The 22,869-nt window shown below is 42.2% G+C and overlaps 1 protein-coding gene across 1 annotated transcript; it reads left to right on the top strand.

Moving 5' to 3' along the window:
- Nucleotides 1-1,841: 1,841 nt before the first annotated feature.
- On the top strand, nucleotides 1,842-21,525 carry LOC147580728 (uncharacterized). Its single transcript, XM_086706179.1, has 3 exons — nucleotides 1,842-2,215; nucleotides 19,636-19,926; nucleotides 21,038-21,525. Exons 1-3 carry the CDS (start codon nucleotides 2,154-2,156, stop codon nucleotides 21,132-21,134), a joined length of 450 nt encoding a protein of 149 aa, XP_086562305.1. The 5' UTR covers nucleotides 1,842-2,153; the 3' UTR covers nucleotides 21,135-21,525.
- The last annotated feature ends 1,344 nt before the right edge of the window (nucleotides 21,526-22,869 follow it).

Genomic DNA, 22,869 nt, shown 5'->3' with positions numbered 1-22,869 from the left:
ATGGGTGGCTTGGTCGGTTAAGCGTCTGACTTCAGCTTGGGTCATGATCTCAGTTTGTGAGCTCGAGCCTGCATTGGGCTCTGTGCTGACAGGGTGGAGCCTGCTTCGGATCCTTTGTCTCCCTCTCTCTACCCCTCCCAGTTCATTCTCTCTCTCTCTCTCTCTCTCTCTCTCTCTCTCTCTCTCTCTCTCTCAGAAATAAAGGAATTATCTAAACAAAGGAATATGTATTTTAGCAAACTCTATCATCTTTCTTTCATATTCAGTTGCGATGGCTCTCTGACCTTTTCTTTCCTTTTCTTCCTTACCCCTGGAGTGGCAATATCTGGTTTTTTAAAAAATTTTTTTAATCTTTATTTATTTTTGACACAGAGAGAGAGAGAGTATCAGCAGGGGAGGGGCAGAGAGAGGGAGACACAGAATCGGAAGCAGGCTCCAGGCTCTGTGCTGTCAGCACAGAACCCGACGCGGGGCTCGAACCCACAGACTGCTAGATCGAGCTGAAGTAGGATGCTCAACCGACTGAGCCACCCAGGCGCCCCCATATCTGGTTAAAGATTCCTTACACAGAACCAAAAATCTAGTATGGAGTTCTGTATCCATCTTTCTTTCTTTTTTTTTTTTTTATGTATATATTTTTTACCGTTTATTCATTTTTTGATAGAGACAGAGCATGAATGGGGGAGGGTCAGAGAGAGAGGGAGAGACAGAATCCGAAACAGGCTCCAGGCTCTGAGCTGTCAGCACAGAGCCCGACATGGGGCTCGAACTCACGGACCATGAGATCATGACCTGAGCTGAAGTCGGACGCTTAACCGACTGAGCCACCCAGGCGCCCCTGTATCCATCTTTCAAAGGGCAGGTCACCTGAAGGCCAAGAGGATGTTCATGTGTCCCATCACCTCTTAGCTCTTTTTTAAATGTTTATGTATTTGGAGAGAGAGAGACAGAGACAGAGAAAGTAGGGGAGGGGCAGAGAGGGAGAGAGAATCCCAAGCAGGTTCCACACTGTCAGCACAGAGCCCAGCTCGGGGCTCAATCTCATGAACTGCGAGATTATAACCTGAGCCAAAATCAAAAGCTGGCCACTTAACCAACTGAGCCACCCAGGCACCCTGCCTGTTACCTAGCTCATATCCCACTTTTCCCACTGTCCTGTCCAGGTTCCCAGAAGAGAATCTGAGTCTAACCCACCAAACGGGGCCATGCCAAAAATGCATCTCCATCCTGTGTCAAATGCAAAACTATTTCCCAGTAACATAAATGCTGCTTGGTTCTTACAAAGAATCATCAGCACATCTAAGCAGTCCAGTTTTTCATGGTTTGGGGATACTTCCAGAAGAATGGCCTAAGCAATTAAGATAATATGTCTAAAGTAGATAAATTATTAAGTAATATTTTTTTATTATTTTTTTTTATTAAGTAATCTCTACACCTAATGCGGGGCTCAAACTCACAACCCCAAGATCAAGCATCACATGCTCTGCCACCAGGTGCCCCAAGAAGTAAGATTTTTTAAACTGCTTGTATTGTTTAAATTATTGCTAAGTGCTTTCTTAACTGATTTGGAGAGAACAATTCACCTTTTAAGAAAAAAAAAAGTGGGGCGCCTGGGTGGCGCAGTCGGTTAAGCGTCCGACTTCAGCCAGGTCACGATCTCACGGTCCGTGAGTTCGAGCCCCGCGTCGGGCTCTGGGCTGATGGCTCGGAGCCTGGAGCCTGTTTCCGATTCTGTGTCTCCCTCTCTCTCTGCTCCTCCCCCGTTCATGCTCTGTCTCTGTCTGTCCCATAAATAAATAAAAACGTTGAAAAAAAAAATTAAAAAAAAAAAAAAGAAAAAAAAAGTGAATATGGCGAGGTAGGTAGGAGACATTCAGCTGGCAAGATCATTGGCCTATTTTATTCCAAAATGAGGTAAGGAGTACTGAGCTAACTTGCAGGTCTTAAAGGACTATGTCCTAAGGAGTGAGAACAGACACACCAGCAGAAAATCATTCACAAGTAATGGTAGGAAAGACTCACCCCTTGGATGGTTGCTGATATTTATAAAAGTCAGCGAGGATTATTGACCTGTCTCACCAAAACAGTCATTTCTGTTATTATGACATCAGAATACTACCCCACGTCAGATAACAGAGCAAAGGGCCTGAAGAATGAGGGAGGTAGGCAGGCTGGACAGGAGGCAGAAAAGGGAATGTAGACTAAGCAACTTCCAGTAAGTTTTTTTTAGGAGAGTAAATTTACACATAATATCTCATTCCAGATTGACATCATTGAGAAACACATCTTTCTCTTTGAAGTTGATTGATTAGAAAATATTATAACAGATGCCTACTGTCTGCAGAATACTCCGCTAGAGACTGTGAATAAAGGAAACCAGCGGTGCTTAGCTGGCTCGGTTGGTGGCTCTTGACCTCAGTGTCATAAGTTTGAGCCTCACGTTGGGTATAGAGATTACTTAAATATAAAATCTTTTTAAAAAAAATAAATAAAGGAAACGAGTTTTCTTCTACAAGATGGCCTTTCTTCCTGAAAGGTTGACACAGAGATGGAGTAAGGGACCAAAGAAATCAGACTTCACAGGTTGGAAGGACTGCAGAGTTCTGCTAGGTCAGTCCCACAATGAAGGGGTGAGTTATTTCTTCAGCTTCTGCAGGTGCCCAGACTGCTTGGGCTTTATCCTCTCCGGAACTGGAGGCCGTGCTTCCTGAGGGGTGGAGAGTGGTCCTCTGGTGACAGCTGTTCTCTCTGAGTGGGAGCTGGGTCCTGCACTGGGGACTGAGCCTGAATGGACCTGATCCTTAGGGAAACTTAGCAAGTCTTGCCAACAGTGCTCTCTTGACTGAAAAGGCGATCTCCCCCCAACCCTTGCATTGTTTTGTGTATATTTATTTATTTTTTAAAAATGTTTATTTATTTATTGGGCACCTGGGTGGTTCAGGCAGTTAAGCATCCGGTTTGGGCTCTAGTCATGATCCCGTGGTTCATGAGTTCCAACCCTACATCGGGCTCTGTGCTGACAGCTCAGAGCCTGGAGCCTGCTTCAGATTCTGTGTCTCCCTCTGTCTCTGCCCCTCCCCTGCTCAAGCTCTTTTCTTTCTCAAAAATAGATATTACAATTTTTTAAATAAGTAAATAAATGTTTATTTATTGTTGAGAGAGACACACACAGCTTGAATGGGGGGAGGGGCGGAGAGAGAGGGAGACAGAATCCGAAGCAGGCTCCAGGCTCTGAGCTGTCAGCACAGTGATTGGTAGCATCAGGGTGATGGAGATGTGGGGAGGACAAAAGAGAAATGACATGTACCAGAATTCCACAATCTACCAGGCTTCCCAGGCTCACTAGCGGCATCTCATTTCATTTTCAGAACCATCCTGTGAAGCCTGTGTTGTTGCTCCCATTTTGCAGATAAGGAAATCGAGGCTCAGAGAGGTTAGTATCCTGCCTAAGTTCACTTGCCTAGCTGTCAAGCATTAGGGACTGTTTTGAATGCAGTTCTTTCTGACTCTAAAGCCACTAAATTATACTGTTTCCCATGCCCCAAGCAGAACAAATTTGATGTCTAAATGGCCACTTAACTCCAATGAGCTCTACCCAGATTTTTCACATACTTCAAGGAAGAACCTTTATATTTGGTCCGTGACCCCGAGTTTAATTGACCAGAAGACACGAATGATCCCATGTACAAAAAGTGATTCAGGTGTTTACCCACATGCATTACTACTTATCTCCAAAAAGAACTGAAGGGAATTACTTGAACAAAGGTATCATCGTGTTTCCGGAACAATTGATGGGGAAGGGATGACTCAAGTGCTTATGGTCTCTGACCTCCTAGGTCAGCTCTGATCGTTTCGAAATTTCTTTTGTGAAAGTTAAACATTTTTTTTTTCCCCTGAGAGCTTTCATCCATTGGTCTATACACTGAGGGTTGCATACGATTCAAATTCCTCTTCCGTGACAATGCCTCCAATTATCAGCTGTGGCTTTCAAGTTCTCCTAGGGTTTACACTGGAAGTGTGGCATAGAAAGAACTCAGTCAAGGGCTTCTGGTTAAAGACGGCAGATTAATCCTACTCTTCTGTATCTTCTTCCTCCCCAAACCCAACATGTGTGACAGCAATGAATTAAGAATGAATTAAGAAGGGTATGAAGCCACTAGAAAAAGAAAACAGTGGACAAAAAGGTTTTATCACAGTTTTGGGAGTGGGAAAACAGAAAGCGGTAACTCACTGAGCAAGTCAGAGAACACTGTGACCCAAGGACCGGGAGGGGGAGTTTCTGCAAACTGGAATAGCATCCCCTGGAGACTCCCAGCAGTGTTGAAAGCTGGAGGGAGGCCCATGGCTGAGAATGAGGCGGGGCCAGAGTCCAGGTACACACACATTGATCCCCAGTTCTCTCCCGCCCTGGGCAAGCAGGGGATGCTCTTGTCCCCCGCCTCCACAGGAGTCCAGAGATTTATTCTCTAGAGAAATTGAACCATTGAGCCTCAACTCTGTGTAGTGAATAAGTGTGCAGATATAAGTGAACATCTTCTAATGTAGCACGGGATGGGACCCAGCCTCTTCCCTCCCCTACACCTACAACAGCACAGTTTCCTACGCTCACCTGCTCGCATGCGACCAGGAGAGTTGTCTTTGGGAAAAAAATTCTTCTTGGGAAAAATATGGTGAGTTTAGACTATTTGCATGTATTGTGATTATGGATTTATTTAGATTTGTTATCTTCTTATTGTGTTCATTCTATTTACTTTGCTTCTTCTATGTTGCTTTTCCCCTTCATTCTTTTCTTTGGGGAGGGGAGGGGGCGCAAGTGAGCAAGGGGCAGAAAGAGACAGAGAAGCAGTGCTCGCCCGAAGTGGGGTTCATGTTTTACCGGATGCAGGGCTTGTGCTCGCCCAAAGCGAGGGTCAAGCTTACCTGATGTGGGACTCAAACTTATGAACCATGAAATCATGACCTGAGCTGGAGTCAGGTGCTTAACAACATCAGATGATTAACAACAGAGCCACCCAGGTGACCTCATTCTTTCCTTCGGGAATGGATGGATGGCTTTGTTATTCCCGCCTTTCCCTTCCTTCTATTGGTTTGTAAACTGTAACATTCTCTCTCTCTCTCCCCTTCCTCCCTTCATTCCTTTCTTCTGTGGTTACTTTTAAACTTTAACATAAATTCTCTGACTTGATCAGTATCTCTATCCTTCTTCAAAACAATGCAAGTGCTTTCACTCATATGACTTCTCCTCTCACACTGTTGACCACATTCTAGTTACACTTCATTTGCATACTCCCGTATAAGTTGTGCTGCTTGTTTAGATTTAACCAAATACGGACCATTTTCTTTGCTCACCACTCTTTCTCGGCTCTTATTTCTTCTGAGTTTAATTCGCTTCTTTTTTTTTTTTTTTTTTTTCAACGTTTATTTATTTTTGGGACAGAGAGAGACAGAGCATGAACGGGGGAGGGGCAGAGAGAGAGGGAGACACAGAATCGGAAACAGGCTCCAGGCTCTGAGCCATCAGCCCAGAGCCCGACGCGGGGCTCGAACTCACGGACCGCGAGATCGTGACCTGGCTGAAGTCGGACGCTTAACCGACTGCGCCACCCAGGCGCCCCTAATTCGCTTCTTCTTGAAGCTCTTCCTTTAAGAGTCTCTCATTTTATTTTATTTTTTAACATTTACTCATTTTTGAGAGAGAGAGAGAGAGAGAGAGGGAGAGAGAGAGAGAGAATGAGTGGGGGAAGGGCAGAGAAAGAAGGAGACACAGAATCCAAAGCAGGCTCCAGGCTCAGAACTGTCAGCATAGAGCCCGATGCAGGGCTCGAACCCACGAACTGTGAGATCAGGACCTGAGTCAGACACTCAACCAAGTGAGCCACCCAGGTGCCCCTACATCTTATGTTCTTGAGATTCTAATCCTGCTGCTCTTTTATCTACTGACTTCCTTCCTTCTTGATGTATACTTTAGTGGTTTGTAATTTTTTATTGTGAACTCATCTTTACCGGGGCTTCATATGTGAATGTCCATATGGCCTGGGTTGAGGGCTTATTTCCCCAAAGAGATTTTAGATTTGTTACATGTAGGTGTTCCAGAGGTTCACCACTCCAGGACCACTATTTATGTTAATATCTTAGCATTGGCGTTGTTAGTGCATGATGGAAGTAAAAAGTCACACCCGGGTAGGTGTGTGGTTACAAATTCTTAAGGGAAACTTTTTGTTTCCCACCTCCACACCTGCCAACACACATATACATGAAAAGTTTTACATCACTTTATGACAGTGCATGGATTTTTTTTTTTTTTTTAGTTTATTCTTTTTTTTTTTTTTTCCCCTAACAGTACACTGTTAGGGAAACAGCCTTTCAAACATCCCACTTTTATGTAGACATCTCAATTCCAATTCTCTACCTCAAATGGGCCGATGCCTTGTCTCATCAAGGGCATTAAAACTCGAGTTTTTAGGTCGGGGTGGGGGGGGATAAGAATGAATTATCTCTGTCCCCCTACCTCCACTTGTTTTTGGTCTCCAGTTCCTAATTGCTTTTCTTCTCTCTTACTAGGGCTTTCCTTCCTGTTCTGAAACTTAGATGTTCTTTCAAAGGATGTTTATAATCCAAAATGTCTGTATTTTCTGAGAGTTCTAATATTACAGTGTTTACCACTAGCAAAAACTGGTAATCCCCTTCATTTCTCATGTAGAGCCATTTAATCACGTGATGTCTAAAAACTAGCTCACTCCAGCCAAGCCTAGTGAGCCTCATCCTTCTATCTCAACCAGCTTATTAAAACATATCTTCTAAACAAAAACAGTATGCCCCCTCACTACCCACCACACCAGACAAATTATTCTAAATTTAAAAGTGTAACCTATGAGGGGCACCTGGGTGGCTCAGTCAGTTAAATGTCCTACTTCAGCTCAGGTCATGATCTCACCATTTGCAGGTTTGAGCCCAGCATTGGGCTCTGTGCTGACAGCTCAGAGCCTGGAGCCTGCTTTGGGTTCTGTGTCTCCCTCTCTCTGTGCTTCTCCCCCATTCATGCTCTGTCTCTTTCTCAAAAATAAACAAACATTAAAAAAATTTTTTTAAAGTGTAATCATATGAAAATTGCCAGGATATTAAAAAAAAAGTGGAGAGAATTTTCCCTAACCAGTTTTATTTTTTAATTTTTTAATTTTTTTTATTTTAATTTTTTTTTCAACGTTTATTTATTTTTTTGGGGACAGAGAGAGACAGAGCATGAACGGGGGAGGGGCAGAGAGAGAGGGAGACACAGAATCAGAAACAGGCTCCAGGCTCCGAGCCATCAGCCCAGAGCCTGACGCGGGGCTCAAACTCACGGACCGCGAGATCGTGACCTGGCTGAAGTCGGACGCTTGACCGACTGCGCCACCCAGGTGCCCCTTCCCTAACCAATTTTAAAACATGCTATAGATCTACTATAATTACATATTATAGTATAAGTAGAAAATGTAGGTAAATCATTGAGGCAAAACATAGAGTCAGAAGTATTTTCTTTGCAAATCCCAATGAATGGTTTCATATGCCCTTTGGCCAGCATCCCCTGATATCATTGATTTATACCACAAAAAGTTGTCCCAGTTCTTATTAACTGATATATAACTGTTTTGGAACAATGTCTGATTCATTTGATCACTTATTTTTATCCCAATTTTATGCTTTCATGGATTGACTGATGGAAATGCATTCTACTATTGCATTTTTAGGACCCCTTCCTTCAATGAAAATTCGTAACATGAAATATAAGTGAAACCCACACAAGCTATTTTCTTAAAATTAAACATGTTACAATTTGACATACATCTAAGAACTTCACAAAACCCTTGACTAAATGTGGGGCACAGGAAGGGTAGTGGTGGGTAAATATGGAAAAGGAACTGAAAGTTTAATTGGCAACCTAAGCATGGAAACACAATTATGATGCAAAATAAACTACAAACTTTTGAGAGAAAATCTGAATCTCTCATGAAGAGAGAAAGGTGAAGGGCATCAGGGAAAGCTTTTCTGAGTAGTTGAATTTGAGCTAGTCCTTGAAAAATAAGGACAATCTTTGATTAAGAGGGCAAGCATCGAGGGGTGCCTGGGTGGCTCAGTCGGTTAAGCATCTGACTTCGGCTCAGGTCGTGAACTCACTGCTCATGAGTTTGAGCCCCATGTTGGGCTCTGTGCTGATAGCTCAGAGCCTGGAGCCTGCTTCGGATTCTGTCTCCCTCTCTCTGCCCCTCCTCCATTCATGCTAGCTTTCTCTCTCTCTCTCTCTCTCTCTCTCTCTCTCTCTCATATAAATAAACATTAAAAAAATAAAAAATAAAAGAGGGCAGGCAGTGAGACTGAACAAAGAGCATGAGCCTTGGAGTTATAGGTAAGCATGGTTTGGAGAGATATTAAAGATAGTACAGCGAGCCTGGGGCGAGGGCACAATTAGAAGAAGGACACCTGTGAGCATGGTTTGAAGTCAGATCAAGCGGGATTAGCATGGTTCAACAGAAAGAGCTGAACTTTGGAGTCAGACAAACTTAAGACCTGCCTGGTGCTGCCATTCACCTGCCATCCAACCTTGAGAAATTCTCAGATCTTTTTTCTTCCACTTCTTCATCTGCAAAATGGAGATGATAATGTTAATCATACAGATTGTTCCAGGAATTAAATGGGATAATGCATATAAAAGACATGCTACTATTCTTTGAACAGAGGTGTGAACTCTGCTGTCAGTACGAAGTGTGGGAGAAGTGCGAGGTTAGAAGTAGAGAGATCAGCCATGTTAAGATTTTTTCTTCTCTCCAGCTTCATGAAAATTTAATTTACATAAAGCAGTGTGTAAGGTGTACAACATAGCGATTTGATATTACATATATATTCCAAAATGGTTACCACCACAAACACATCCATCACATCCCCTACATTTTTTGTGTTGAGGAGCTTTTAAAATCTGCTCTCTTAGCAACTTTCAGATATAAAATAGAATACTGCTAAGTATAGTCACCCTACTGGATATTACATCTCCAGAACTTATTTGTCTTATAACTGTGAGTTTGTACCTTTTGACCACCTTCACTCATTTCCCTCACCTCCTATCCTTCACCTGTGGCAACACCAATCTATTCTGTTTGAGTTTGGGGGTTTTGGATCCCTCATATAAGTGACATGAGATGGTATTTGTCTTTCTTTGTCTGACTTACTTCACTTAGCATAATGTCCTCAAGGTCCATCCATGTTGTTGCAAATGGCAAGATTTCCTTCTTTTTTATGGCTGAATAATATTCCATTATATATATATATATATACACCAAGTTTTTTTCCTACCTACCTTCCTTCCTTCCTTCCTTTCTGCTTTCCTTCCTCCCTTTCTCTTTCTTTCTCTTTCTTCTCATTTTCTTTATCCATTAACCCATTGATTGGCACATAGGGAGAGAGAGAGAGAATAGGAACACGAGCTGGGGAGGGGCAGAGGGAGAAGGAGACAGAGAAACCTAAGCAGGCTCCATGCCATCAGTAGCAGAGTCCAATGTGGGGCTCAAACCCACAAACTGCAAGATCATGACCTGAGCCAAAACCAAAAGCCAGATGCTCAACCGAATGAGCCACCCAGGAGCCTCTGGTAGTTGTATGTTTAATTGTTTGAAGAAATTCTATGCTGTTTTTCACGTTGGTGGTACCGATTTACATTCCCACCAATAATAGCACACCAGGGTTCCCGTTTCTCCACATCCTTGCCAGCAGTTGTTAGTTCTTGTTGTTGTTGTTGTTGTTTGTTTGTTTGGTAATAGCCATTTTAACAGATATGAGATATCTCATTGTGGTTTTAGTTTGAATTTCCCTGATTATTATGATGTTGAGCTCCTTTTCACGAACCTGTGGGCCTTTTGAATATTTTCTTTGAAAAATTGTCTACTTAGGTCCTTGGTCCATTTTTTATTCAGATGGTTGTTTTTTGTTTTGTTTGTTTGTTTTGAGGGCTTTTTTTTGTCTTGTTTTGTTTTGTTATTGAGTTGTATGAATTCCTCGTATATTTTGGATATTAACTCCTTACCAGATACCTGGTTTGCAAATATTTTCTTCCATTCTATTTCATTATGTTGATCATCTCTTTTGCTCTACAGCAGCTTTTTAATTTGATGTATTCCCACTTGTTTATTTTTGCTTTTGTTGCCTATGATTTGGGTGCTTCCTGGTCTGTAAGAGGAGACCCAGTCCCCCATGTGTTGGGGTAAGGCATTAGCAAAACCAGTAGAAGCTAAGATAGCCTGAGGGAGAATTCGACACTGCCTAGGCTGCTGCTCTGCTTCTCCATTGGCACCCTCCCCGTCTTGCTTTGGTAGGTCAGAGGTAATAGGTAGATGGGCTCCAGGCTCCAGAAAGCACGCATCTGGTCCTTCTTGTGGGGTCCTGAAAGACCCCCTGAATGATGCAGAAGAAAGCCTGGAGTTAAGAGTCACTGTGACTGCCCGGGTTCACCCTGTATGGGAACGGTACCGAGTGCCAGGGCAGGGGCTGTGTGGTGGGCAGCCCAGATCTGGGAGCAGAAAGGCTGAGTCTCAAAAGTACCAGTGCAAGGCCAGCAGGGAAACCTGGTCAGCAGAGGCAGTTTGCCAAGCTTCTTGGGAGAAAACTGTCCTGCAGTAAGTTTGTTGGGGGACTAACCATTACTGACATCAGTGGTGGATAAAGCCGGGAAGGAGGTCTGTGTCCAAAAATTAGGTGGGAGAAGTTACTTCTCAACCGGGGGTCAGCAGAAGGCAACAGAGAATGATAAATTACAGGCACCTACCCTGGCAGACAAGACGCATCTTGAGGAGCCCCATCCTGGGAGCCAAGGGGCTCAGGGGACAGACCAAAGAGGGGTGGAAAGAGCCCCGGTGCTGAGTTTGAGCTGACTGAAGAGTAATTTTAAACAGGAAGAAGCTATCCAAATATCCTTTTCTACATATCTGTACCATTTTTTGTTAGCTTATTTTTAATATTTGTTAACCTGTTTTCCCTTTTAAACTGTTCTTTTAGGGGCTTCTGGGTGGTTCAGTCAGTTGAGCATCCAACTCTTGATTTTGGCTCAGGTCATGATCTCATGGTTTGTGGGTTTGAGCCCCACATCAGGCTCTGCATTGACAGCACAGAGCCTGCTTGGGGTTCTCTCTCTCTCTCTCTCTCTCTCTCTCTTTCTCTCTCTCTCTGTGCCCTTCCCCCACTCACACGCTCACTCTCTCTCAAAATAAATAAATAAACTTAAAAAATAAGTCTGTTTTATGGTTTGCCTCTCTCTCTTTTTTCTTCCCTCTATGGTCATCTGTTTTGTTTCTTAAGTTCTACATATGAGTGAAATCATATGGTATTTCTCTTTCTCTGACTTATTTCACTTAGCATTATACTCTCTAACTCTATCCACGTTGTTGCAAATGGCAAGATCTTTTTGGTATGGCTAATATTCTATGGTATACATACACCACACCTTCTTTATCCATTCATCATTCAGTGGTCTTTTAGGCTCTTCCCATAATTTGGCTATTATTGATTAGGCCCCTCTAAACATCAGGGTGCATGTATCCCTTCAAATTCGTATTTTTGTATCCTTTGGGTAAATACCTAGTAATCCAATTGCTGGATCGTAGGGCAGTTCTATTTTTAACTTTTTGAGGAAACTCCATATTGTTTTCTAGGGTGGCTGCACCAGTTTGCATTCCCACCAACAGTGTAAAAGGGTTCATCTTTCTCCAAATCCTCGCCAACATCTGTTGTTTCCTGCGTTAAGTTTAGCCATTCTGACAGGTGTGATATATCTCACTGTACTTTGGGTTTGCATTTCCCTGATGATGAGTGACATTGAACATCATTTCATGTGTCTGTTAGCCATCTGTAGGTCTTCTTTGGAAAAATATCTATTCATGTCTTCTATTTATTTATTTATTTATTTATTGTTGTGTTTTTTGTTTGTTTGTTTTCTTTTTTTTGAGAAAGAGAGAGAGCAAACTAGGGAGGGGCAAAGGAAGAGAGAGGGAAAGAATCCCAAGCAGGCCCCATGCTCTGTGCAGAGCTTGATGCTGAGCCAAAGTCAAGAGCCACATGCTGAACCGACTGAGCCACCCAGGTGCCTCTTCTGCCGATTTTTTCACTGGATTATTTGTTTTTTTGGGTGTTGAGTTTTAATAAGTTCTTCACATATTTTGGTTGTTAACCCTTTTTCAGATATGTCATTTCAAATATCTTCTCCCATTCTGTAAGCTGCCTTTTAGTTTTGTTTCCTTTGTTGTGCGGGAATATTTTGTCTTGCTGACGTCCCAGTAGTTTAGTTTTACATTTGTTTCCCTTGTCTCCAGAGATGCATCTAGTAAGATGTTCCAGCTGGGGTCAAAGAGGTTTCTGCCTGTGTTCTGTGTTTTGATGGTTTCCTGTCTCACATTTACATCTTTCATCTATTTTGAATTTATTTTTGTGTTTGGTGTAAGAAAGTGGTCCAGTTTCATTCTCTTGCATGCTGCTGTCCAGTTTTTCCAGCACCATTTGTTGAAGAGACTCTCTTTTTTCCACTTGATGTTTTTTTCCTGCTTCAATATTCTTCCTCGAAGAAGAGTTGGCCATATAGTTGTGGGTCCATTTCTGGGTTTTCTATTCTGTTCCATTAATCTGGTTTTTTTAATGTTTATTTATTTATTTTTAATTATTTTTAATGTTTACTTATATTGAGGGGGGGAGGGGCACAGAAAGAAAGAAAGAGAGACACAGAATCTGAAGCAGGCTCCAGGCTCTGAGCTGTCAGCACAGAGCCCAATGTAGGGCTCAGACTCATGAACTGCGAGATCATGACCTGAGCCAAAATCAGATGCTTAACTGACTGAGCCACCCAGTGCCCGTAATGTTTATTTATTTTTGAGAGAGCATGAGCACAAGCAGGGAAGGGGCAGAGAGAGATGCGGACGGGGGTGTGTGTGGGGGGAAGGGGGAGATACAGAATCTGAAGCAGGCTCCAGGCTCCAAGTTGTTAGCACAGAGCCCAAAATGGGGCTTGAATCCACGAACAATGAGATCATGACGTAAGCTGAAGTTGGATGCTTAACCAACTGAGCCACCAGGTGCCCCTTCGTGTCTATTTTTTGTGCTAGTACTATATTGTCTTGATGATTACAGCTTTGTAATACAGCCTGAAGTCCAGAATTGTGATGCCTCCAGCTTTGCTTTTCTTTTTCAAGATTGCTTTGGCTAATGGGGTTTTTGTGGTTCCATACAAATGTTAGGACTGTTTGCTCCAGTTCTGTGAAAAATGCTGGTAGTATTTTGACAGGGATTGCATTAAATGTGTAGCTTGGTTTGGGTAGTACAGACAATTTAACAATGTTTGTTCTTATACTCCATGAGCATGGGATGTCTTTCAATTTCTTTGTGTGATAGTCAATTTCTTTCACAAGTGTTTTATAGTTTTCAAAGTACAGATCTTTTACCTCTTGGGTTAGGTTTATTCCTAGGTATCTTTTGGTTTTTGGTGCAATTATAAATAGGATTGATTGCTTTATTTCTGCTACTTCATTATCGGTGTACTAAAATACAACAGATTTCTGTACGTGATTTTATAGTCTGCAACCTTACTGAATTCAGGTATCAGTTCTAACAATTTTTTGGTGCGGTCTTTCAGATTTTCCACATGGAGTATCATGTTATGTGTAAATTGTGAAAGTTTGACTTTTTCCTTGCTGATTTGGATGTCTTTTATTTCTTTCTGTTGTCTGATTGCTGAGGCTAGGACTTCCAGTAGTATATTAAATAACAGTGGTGAGAGTGGACATCCCTGTTTTGTTCTTGACCATAGAGTAAAAGTTCTGTTTTCCCCATTGAGGATGATATTATCTGTGGGTCTTTCCTATAGGGTCTTTATTATGTTGAGATATGTTCCCTCTAAACCTACGCTGTTGAGGATTTTTTATCAAGAATGGATGCTGTAGTTTGTCAAATGCTTTTTCTGCAAATATTGAGAGCATCATATGGTTCTTATCCTTTCTTTTATTAATGCAGTGTATCACGTTGATTGATTTGCAAATTTGAGCCATTCTTGCAACTCAGGAATAAATTCCAATTGATCATGGTGAACGATTCTTTTAAGGTACTGTTGGATTCAATTTACTAATATTTTGTTGAGAATTTTTGCATCCATGTTCATCAGGGATACTGGCTTATAGTTCTCTTTTTTAGTAGAGTCTTTGTCTAGTTTTGGAATCAGGGTAATCCTGGCCTTGTAGAATGAATTTGAAAGGTTTCATTCCACTTCTGTTTTTTGGAATAGTTTCAGAAGTATAGGTATTAACTCTTCTTTAAATGTTTGGTAGAATTCCCCTGTGAAGCCATCTGGCCCTGGACTTTTTTTTTGTTGGGAGATTTTTGATTACTGATTCAATTTCCTTGCTGGTTATCAGTCTGTTCAAGTTTTCTATTTCTTCCTGTTTCAGTTTTGGTACTTTGTATGTTTATCCATTTCTTCTGGTTTGCACAATTTATTGGCATACAGTTTTTTATAATATTCTCTTTTTTTAAGTTTATCTATTTGAGAGAGAGAGAGAGAGAGAGAGAGAGTGAGTGGAGGAGAGGCATAGAGAGGAAGAGAGAATCCCAAGCAGGCTCCACACTGGCAGCATAGAGACCAATGCAGGGTGTGAACTCACGAACTGTGAGATCACAACCTGAGCTGAAACCAAGAGTCAGCTGCTTAACCGACTGAGCCACCCAGGTGCCCCTCATAATATTCTCTTATAATTGTATTTCTGTGGTGTTTTCTCTCTCTCATTTGTGATTTTATTTATTTGGGTTCTTTCTCTTTTTGATAAGTCTAGCTAGGGGGTTACTGATTATATTAACTTCTTCAAAGAACCAGCTCCTGATTTCAGGATTGATCTGTTCTACTGGGGTTTTTTTTGTTCCTGTATCATTTATTTATGCTCTAATCTTTATTATTTCCTTTATTCTGCTGGCTTTAGGCTTTCTTTGTTGTTCTTTTTCTAGTTCCTTTAGGTGTAAAGTTAGGTTGCATATTTGAAATTTTTCTTGCTTTTTGATGTAGACCTGTATTGCTACATACTTTCTTCTTATGACTGCTTTTGCTGCATCCCAAAGGTTTTGGACCATTGTGTTTTCATTTTCATTTGTTTCTATGTATTTTTTTAAATTTCTTCTTTAATTTCCTCATTGGCCCATTCACTCTTTAGTACGATTTTCTTTATTTTCTTTCTTGTATTTGTGGTCTTTCCAAATTGTTTCTTGTGATTGACTTCAAGTTTCATAGTGTTGTGGCCAGAAAATATGCATAGTATGATCTGACTCTTTTTGTACTTGTTGAGGCCTGATTTGTGACCTAGTACGTGATCTGTTCTGGAGAATGTCCCATGTGCACTCAAAAAGAATGTGTATCCTGCTGCTTTAAGATAGAATGTTCTGAATATATCTGTTAAGTCCATGTGGTCCACTGTGTCTGCTTATATGATCTGTCCATTGACATAAATGGGAGTTAAAGTCCCCCTACTATTATTGTTATCATTAATGAGTTCCTTTATGTTTGTTATTAATTGCTTTATATATTTGAGTTCTTTCAAGTTGGGGACATAACTATTTACAATTGTTAGCTCTTCTTGTTGGATAGACCCCTTTATTATGATATAGTGTCCATCTTCATCTTGTTACAGTCTTTGGCTTAAAATCTAGTTTGTCTGATATAAGTATGGCTACTCCAGCTTTCTTTTGACTTCCAGTTGCATGATAAATGTTTCTTCATCCCCTCATTTTCAATCTGCAGGTGTCTTGAGGTCTAAAGTGCGACTTTGGTAAGCAGCATATAGATGGGTCCTGTTTTTTTCATCTATTCTGACACCCTCTGTCTTTTGATTGGAGCATTTAGTCCATTTACATTCAGACTAGTTAATGATACATATGAATTTAGTGCCATTTTATTACTTGTTTTATCATTGTTTCTGGAGATTTTGTCCATTCCTTTCTGGTCTTTGTTGCTTTTGGTCTTTCTTTCCCACTCAAAGAGTCCCCTTTAATATGTCTTGCAGGGCTGGTTTAGTGGTCAAAAACTCCTTTAGGTTTTGTTTGTCTGGGAAACTCTTTATCTCTTCTTCTATTCTAGCCTTGCTGGACAGAGTATTCTTGGCTGTCTTTTTTTCCCATTCAGCATACTGAACATATCATGCCGCTCCCTTCTGGCTTGCCGAGTTTCTGTGGACAGATCATTGCTAACCTTATTTGTCTTCCCTTGTAAGTTGTCTTGCTGTTTTTAGGATTTTTTCTTTAACTTTAGATTTTGCAAGTTTAACTATAATATGTCTTGGTGTTGGCCTGCTTTTGTTAATTTTGTTGGGAGTTCTGTGTGCCTCCTGTATTTGACTGTTTCCTTCCCCAGATTAGAGAAGTTCTCAGCTATAATTTCCTCAAATAAACCTTCTGCCCCCTTTTCTCTCTTCTTCTTCTTCTGGCACTCCTATGATACAAATTTTATTACATTTCATGGAGTCACTGTGTTCCCTAAGTCTACTTTCTTGATCCAAGATTTTTCTTTCCCTCTTTTGCTCAGCTTCACGGTTTTCCATACTTGTATCTTCTATATGACTTATTTATTCCTCTGCTTCTTCCATCCTTGTGGTCATTACACCCAGTTATTTTTGAATCTCGGTGATTGCATTTTTCATTTTGGCCTGATTAAGTTCTTTTATCTCTGCAGTAATGATATCCCTGATGTCTTCTATGCTTTTCTCAAACCCAGCAAATATCCTTATGATTGTTGCTTTAAACAATGGATCAGAAAAATTAAAAAATAATAAATTCTGGATTAGGCATATTACTTATATTATATCTGTTTCAATTAGATCGCTGGCCATGACCTTTTCTTGTTCTTTCTTTAGGGATGAATTGGCATTTTGTCTAGGTCGCTATCTTCTTCTCTGTGTTAGGAAAGCTTGTTATGTTTCCGGCTCCCAAGAATAATGGCTTTATGAAGGAGAGGTCATATAATGTCCAGGGCTTGGTGCTTCAAGAAGTGTCTCTGGTGTATGCTGCATGCACTCTGATGCTGTGTTATGGCTGCTCTGTTTCTCAGGTTATTCCTCTGTAGGGTTTCTCCTTGCCTGCAGTAGGGATTGTCTGGATCTTGGCCAGAGTGTGGCAAGTTTTTAATAGGTTTGCTCTAGTCTAGAGACCTGATGCTATTTCCATTAGAGCTGAAGATTTGGAGAACTCTGGTCAGTAGGCATGGTGCAGGCTGATGTCTGTACTGGTCTTTTGGGGGAGGGGCCTGCTACGCTGATTCTCAGACACACTTCCTGGAGAAAAGCAGTTACCAGCAGAGTGCGGGGGGGGCGGAGCTTGGTGTAAGCAGGTTAGGCAGCCAGTGTTGGTGATGTGCTGTTTACTGAAGTCGGTTCAGGCTGAGGGGCAGGAGACGGAAATGGCACCAGCCAGCTCCATTGTCCTTGGAGAGCAGAGTTTGGGCTTGCTGCTATCAGGGCAGACCTCCTGGAGGAGCGAATAATTTCCCCTCGTGCATCCTTGGTGTTTTTGATTGCTGTTTTCACAATGTCTGTATCTGGGTTGCTTGCCTGTTTGGAGCAGCACAGTACACTTTGGGCTCTATCCCAGCCAGACTGGCTGAGTTTTAAAACTCCAAACTTTAGGGACCCGGTGTGGTAGGGACCTGCACTGATCTTCTGGGGAGGGTCTTGCTTCACTGGGATTGATGCACGTTTGACCCAGAAAGGTGGTTGCACCAGCATGCAGGAGCATGGGGTTTAGAGCAAACTGCACTAAAGAACCGGCGTCCAGGTTAGCCTCCCTCAGCAGGTTTCTCTGTGCCTGTGTTGAGGGGCGGGGGAGGGAAATGTTGCCTGCCGGCTCCTTTGTCACCGGAGAGGCAATGCCACCTCTCTCAGATGTGCTCCAAGAAGATCCAGCAGTCTCTCTCGGTGAGTCTCAGACAATCCTCAGGTCATGCAGTCTACCCCTGGGTTACCTGCTCACCTCCTCTACTGGAGCACTGCAGCACACTGTGGACCTCCAAAACTCTAGTCGTTGAGCCCCGCTGGTTGCAAAAGCTCATGAAAATCAGCCGCTCTCATTTTCCCAATGGCTTTGGGGAAGTGTTTTCTTTGTGTGATCCCGTGTGCTCCTCTCTCTGCCTCTCACCTGTGTCTGCAGCCAGGGCTCCCTCCCCTCCACAGCACCCACTGTTTCTCCCCCAAATGTCTCCGCACCTCCTACCTTTGATGATGTGGCCTCTTCTCTCCCTCTAGTGCAGTTTGTTCTGTCAGTTCTCAGATCGATTTCTTGGGTGTTCGGAATGACTTGACTTATCTAGCTGTGTTCAGGGGATGAGGCAAGCCTAGGGTCCTCCTACTATTCTGCAATCTTAGCTCCTCCCCCCAAATCCCTTCACTTTACATTTCTTTTTCTAGTTATCCTGTTTTGGATTTTAGAGGGGCACCTGGCTGGCTTAGTCGGTTGACAGTCTGGCTCCTTAAAAAAAATTTTTTTTTAATGTTTATTTTTGAGAGACAGAGAGAGTGAGACAGTGTGAGCGGGGGAGGGGCAGAGAGAGAGAGAGAGAGACAGAATCCAAAGCAGGCTCCAGGCTCTGAGCTATCAGCACAGAGCCCAACCGAAGGCTCAAACCCACAAACACTGAGATCCTGACCTGAGCCACACAGGCGCTCCGAGTCTGACTTTTGATTTTGGCTCAGGTCATGATCTCACAGTTTCCTGAGTTTGAGCTCTGAGTTGAGCTCTGTGCTGACAGAACGGAGCCTGCCTGAGATTCTCCCCCTCTCTGCCCCTCCCCCACTTGCATGCCATCTCTCTCAAAATAAACTTAAAAAAATTTTTAAAGTTTCATTTTATAAGCTTCAAGAGCTTTGAACCCCTTTCGCTTACTTCCAAACACTTGGGTGTGTATCACGTTTTAATAATAAAATAATCCTACCATTGTCAGTATCTTCAGAAAATAAACCCTATAAACCCTTCTTTTGTTGGCAGTTTTATTTCAAAAGCTAATCATTACAATTACTTGCCTTAATAAGTAAAAAAATATGCTTGAATTTCCTAAGACTCATTTCCTATGTTGAGCAAAACCATCAAATATATTCATGTGCTTGTGCCTTTAAGAAGCAAATCTGAAAAGAATCAAATGTGAAAACATAACTATAAATAGAAACATAATTAATAGTTTGGGATCATTTGCCTCCCCCAGGAATATTGGTGCAGTTTGATTACTGGCCATAACTCACACATTCAAATAATCATAGTATTTTCACTTTTTTATTAATATGTGTTTTATTCCATGAAAATGTGGCTTTCCTTTTGACTCTATTGCTTATGTAAATAAGAGTTAATTCCTATATTCGGTCATAAGTTCTAGTTAGCTTTGCTTTGGCCCATGGCCTCAGCTATGTAACTCCTGACTAGCTATGGAAGTTTAAAAATATGTCTACAAATTCTTAGACATTCCTCTTTTCATAAGGAAGAGCCTTATTTCCTTCCCTTCAGTGGGGGCTGGTCTCATGACTCACTTTAATGAACAAAAAGTGGTGGGAGTGACACAATGTGACTTGTGAGTCTAGATCACAAAAGGCAATGTGGCTTCTGTTTGTCCCCCAGGACCACTCACTGGGGATGCCAGCCACCGTATCATGAGGTCAAGCAGCATGAAGGGGTCTATACGGTGAGGGAGCGCCAGCTGTGTAAGTCACCCTACAAGTGCGTCCTCCAGGCCCAAGTGTGCCCTTCAGGTGACTACAGCTGTGACACCGTGACTACCACCTCTGAGCCACTGTGGCCAGAACGACCTAGAAATGCCACTCCTGAATTCTGGACCCACAGAAATCACGTGAGAGGTTTATTATTGTTTTCAGCCACTGAATTTAAGAGTACTTCAATTTACAGCAACAGGTAACTAATACTCTAGCTCTCTCACAAATATGTACCTTTATATATAAAAGGGCAAGGGGAAAATGTGGGAAATTGGCATCCATACCATCAAGACAGTCTTGAATGCAAGTGGTACTGGGGTTGGACCTTACAGCCTCATTCTTGGTAAGATGCTCCTTTCATAGCAGTTGCTATGGCTAGCATTTTAACTCTAGTGTTTTTAAATAGCTTGGCTCATTTGTGGTTGACCATACACTAGGTACAAATTATGCGGATTCAGGCAAGAGTGACTAACCAATTACATGAAGGCCTGGCTTTTGGCTCAGATGTTTAGTCAAAGAAAAACATATCTACTCTTCCAGGCTGTACCCAAAAACCCATTCTAGGCTAAGTAAAGACATAACTAAAACAAAGAAATATAAGAGCATCTTGGTATGGTTTGGTTCAGGCAGATATTTAGGAAAGGAAGACCCCAAATAATGGTTTGAAGTTGTTATAAACACCCATGTGTTCCAGTTTTAAAATCTAGTTACAGGTGTTTTTGGTTATGTGAAAGGGTCAAGTTGGTTTATGTTATCTAAAACCAAACTGGAACTTTGTTTTCCCTCTCCAAGTTGATTTTCTTCCAGAGACTCCAATTTCAAAACTTACCTCTTTCTTTGTAGAACATTCACTGTTCTGTTCATCAGCCTCTGAGTGTCTTCGTGATGAGGGTCCCATAGGGATTTGAGAATTCCTTTCTCAGGGACAATCCGGCACTGAGAAAACCTACAGTTAGCTTCAAGATGGTGGTCATTGCCAACTGGGCTCAGGTTACGGTGACTGGGGCACCCAAAACATCTTCCGGAGTCACAGTCTTCTAAGAACTGTGTGCAATGACCCAGGCACCTAGTGAGCATCATAGAGGGGAAACAGAACTTTTTCCAAGAGTACACAGAGGTCAGTGTGTGTCCCAGCACATCTGAAAGATAAAGACCAAGTTTTATTTCAACTCAACTCACTGTATCTAGGGGGGGAAAATGACCATTAAGTGGCACTCAAATCTACAATGATATTTCCCCTTACCTCAGGGGATTAGAAACAAGTGACAAGCAGGTTAAATTTCTGAATTTTGAATTTTGTTTCATTCCAGTTCATACTGTTTTAAAGGGCAGAAGTTGCCTGCTGGCATGGCCTTCTTGTGGAGCCTTCCACAGTCCAGGCTCCCCACTAGTGAGATGCTGCAGTAGCCCCAAGCTGTCTGCCAGGGCACTGCTGGGCATTAGAACACACTGCTTTCCCTCCAGGCTGGAGTAGCTGAGTATTACAGGCTGACTTGTTATTTTTCAACATAGGAGATATGCCCAATATTATGCAAAGAAACTTGTGCTCATGTTACTGAAATAAGCAAGCTCAAGGGTGAACGCAAAAATTCTCTACATCACTGTGCCCTGGTGGCATATTTTTCTATTTTTAGCTCTTTTCATTCAGAAAAGCCAGCAAGGACTCTTTTTCAATCACATCTTCTTTCGGGACTTCTTGATGATATACCAGAGAACTTTATTTTTTAAAAATAAAGATTAATCATGTCAATAGTTGTCTTTCCCCCACCCCAAACTGTTCTAAAGCTTAAATATTGTAGGAGTACCTGGGTGGTTCAGTCAGTTAAGCATTTGACTCTTGATCTCAGCTCAGGTCATGATCTCATGGTCCGTGGGATCAAGCCCCACATCAGGCTCTGCGCTGACAGCACAGGGCTTGCTTGGGATTCTCTCTCCCTCTCTCTTTGTCCCTTCCCTGCATGTGCAAGCATGTGTGTGCGCCTGCTCTCTCTCTCTCTTAATAAATATGTAAACTTAAAAAAAAAAGCTTAAATATTGTAATTGTTAGAATAAGTATTGACTAAAGCTATCTAAGCAGAAGTATTATCTTGCTCTTCCTTAACTCTAAAGGTATTTTTATGAAGTCATTCTTCCCAAAAGCTGGTGCCCTAGAAACACAAGACTAGATTTTTGTTATGGTAAAATGTGTGTCCAAATAACTGTCAACAAATGTGAGGACACTAGTAATACTGTACTTTGGAAATCAGCTGTCAAACACATGCCTGTACTTAACTATCTGATATGCTAAAACCCGTTTGCTCTTCCCAAGTCATAATGACAAAGTTGGTGACCAAATACCAATGATCTCATTCTAGGAGAAGGAATGACAATTTGCTCAATTTGTCTTGAATTCTACTTGTAGTCATCACTTATTTAAATACCAAATAACTGTTTTCCTCCTTGATCCTATGCTATAAAATTCAAATAACTTTGGGCCTTCCCCGCTCTCTGCTTTCTCCTGGAAGTCTACGAAAGACACTCGTCTGTCCAGGACAAGCTATACCTAATTATCTTTATTTATTATTAAATGTTTTTATTTATTTTTTGAGAGACAGAGCACGAGTAGGGGGTGGGAGGCACGCAGAGAGAGAGGGAGACCCGGAATCCAAAGCAGGCTCCAGGCCCTGAGCTGTCAGCACAGAGCCCGACGTGGGGCTCCAACCCGCAGACTGTGAGACCATGACCTGAGCAGAAGCTGGATGCCTAACCGAGTGAGCCACCCAGGCGCCCTGACTACGTCTCATTCTTGACTTCTTCAGAAAGGCTACTGTGAGCCATGGAGATTTTTGTTCTGTCTGCTGCAGGTGTCGCGCTGGTCAGTTCAGAAGTCGTGGGACTCAGCACAGCCCCCTCCGTACTCTGGAGGTGCCCTGTCGTCAGAGGCCTCTTCTTCCATGATACGTCACAGACACGACACGGGGAGGAGACTGATGGAAGCACAGGCTGAATCCCGGATATGTCGCCGTCCCACTGACCCACCCCTCTGACCTCGGTTTTCCATCATCAAACACCTCATACGTAACAGCAGCGCCTATGGCATCCGCTGCTGTGAGGATTAAGCAAGATGCTATGTTTCAAATGCTGGGAACCGTGCCTCGTACAG

The sequence above is a fragment of the Puma concolor genome, chromosome B2 (genome assembly GCF_028749965.1).
Source record: "Puma concolor isolate L17-30 chromosome B2, mPumCon1.1.hap2, whole genome shotgun sequence".
Lineage (NCBI taxonomy): Eukaryota > Metazoa > Chordata > Mammalia > Carnivora > Felidae > Puma > Puma concolor.
The sequence above is the reverse complement of the archived record's forward strand: the minus strand, read 5'-3'. Positions and strand labels throughout refer to the sequence as shown.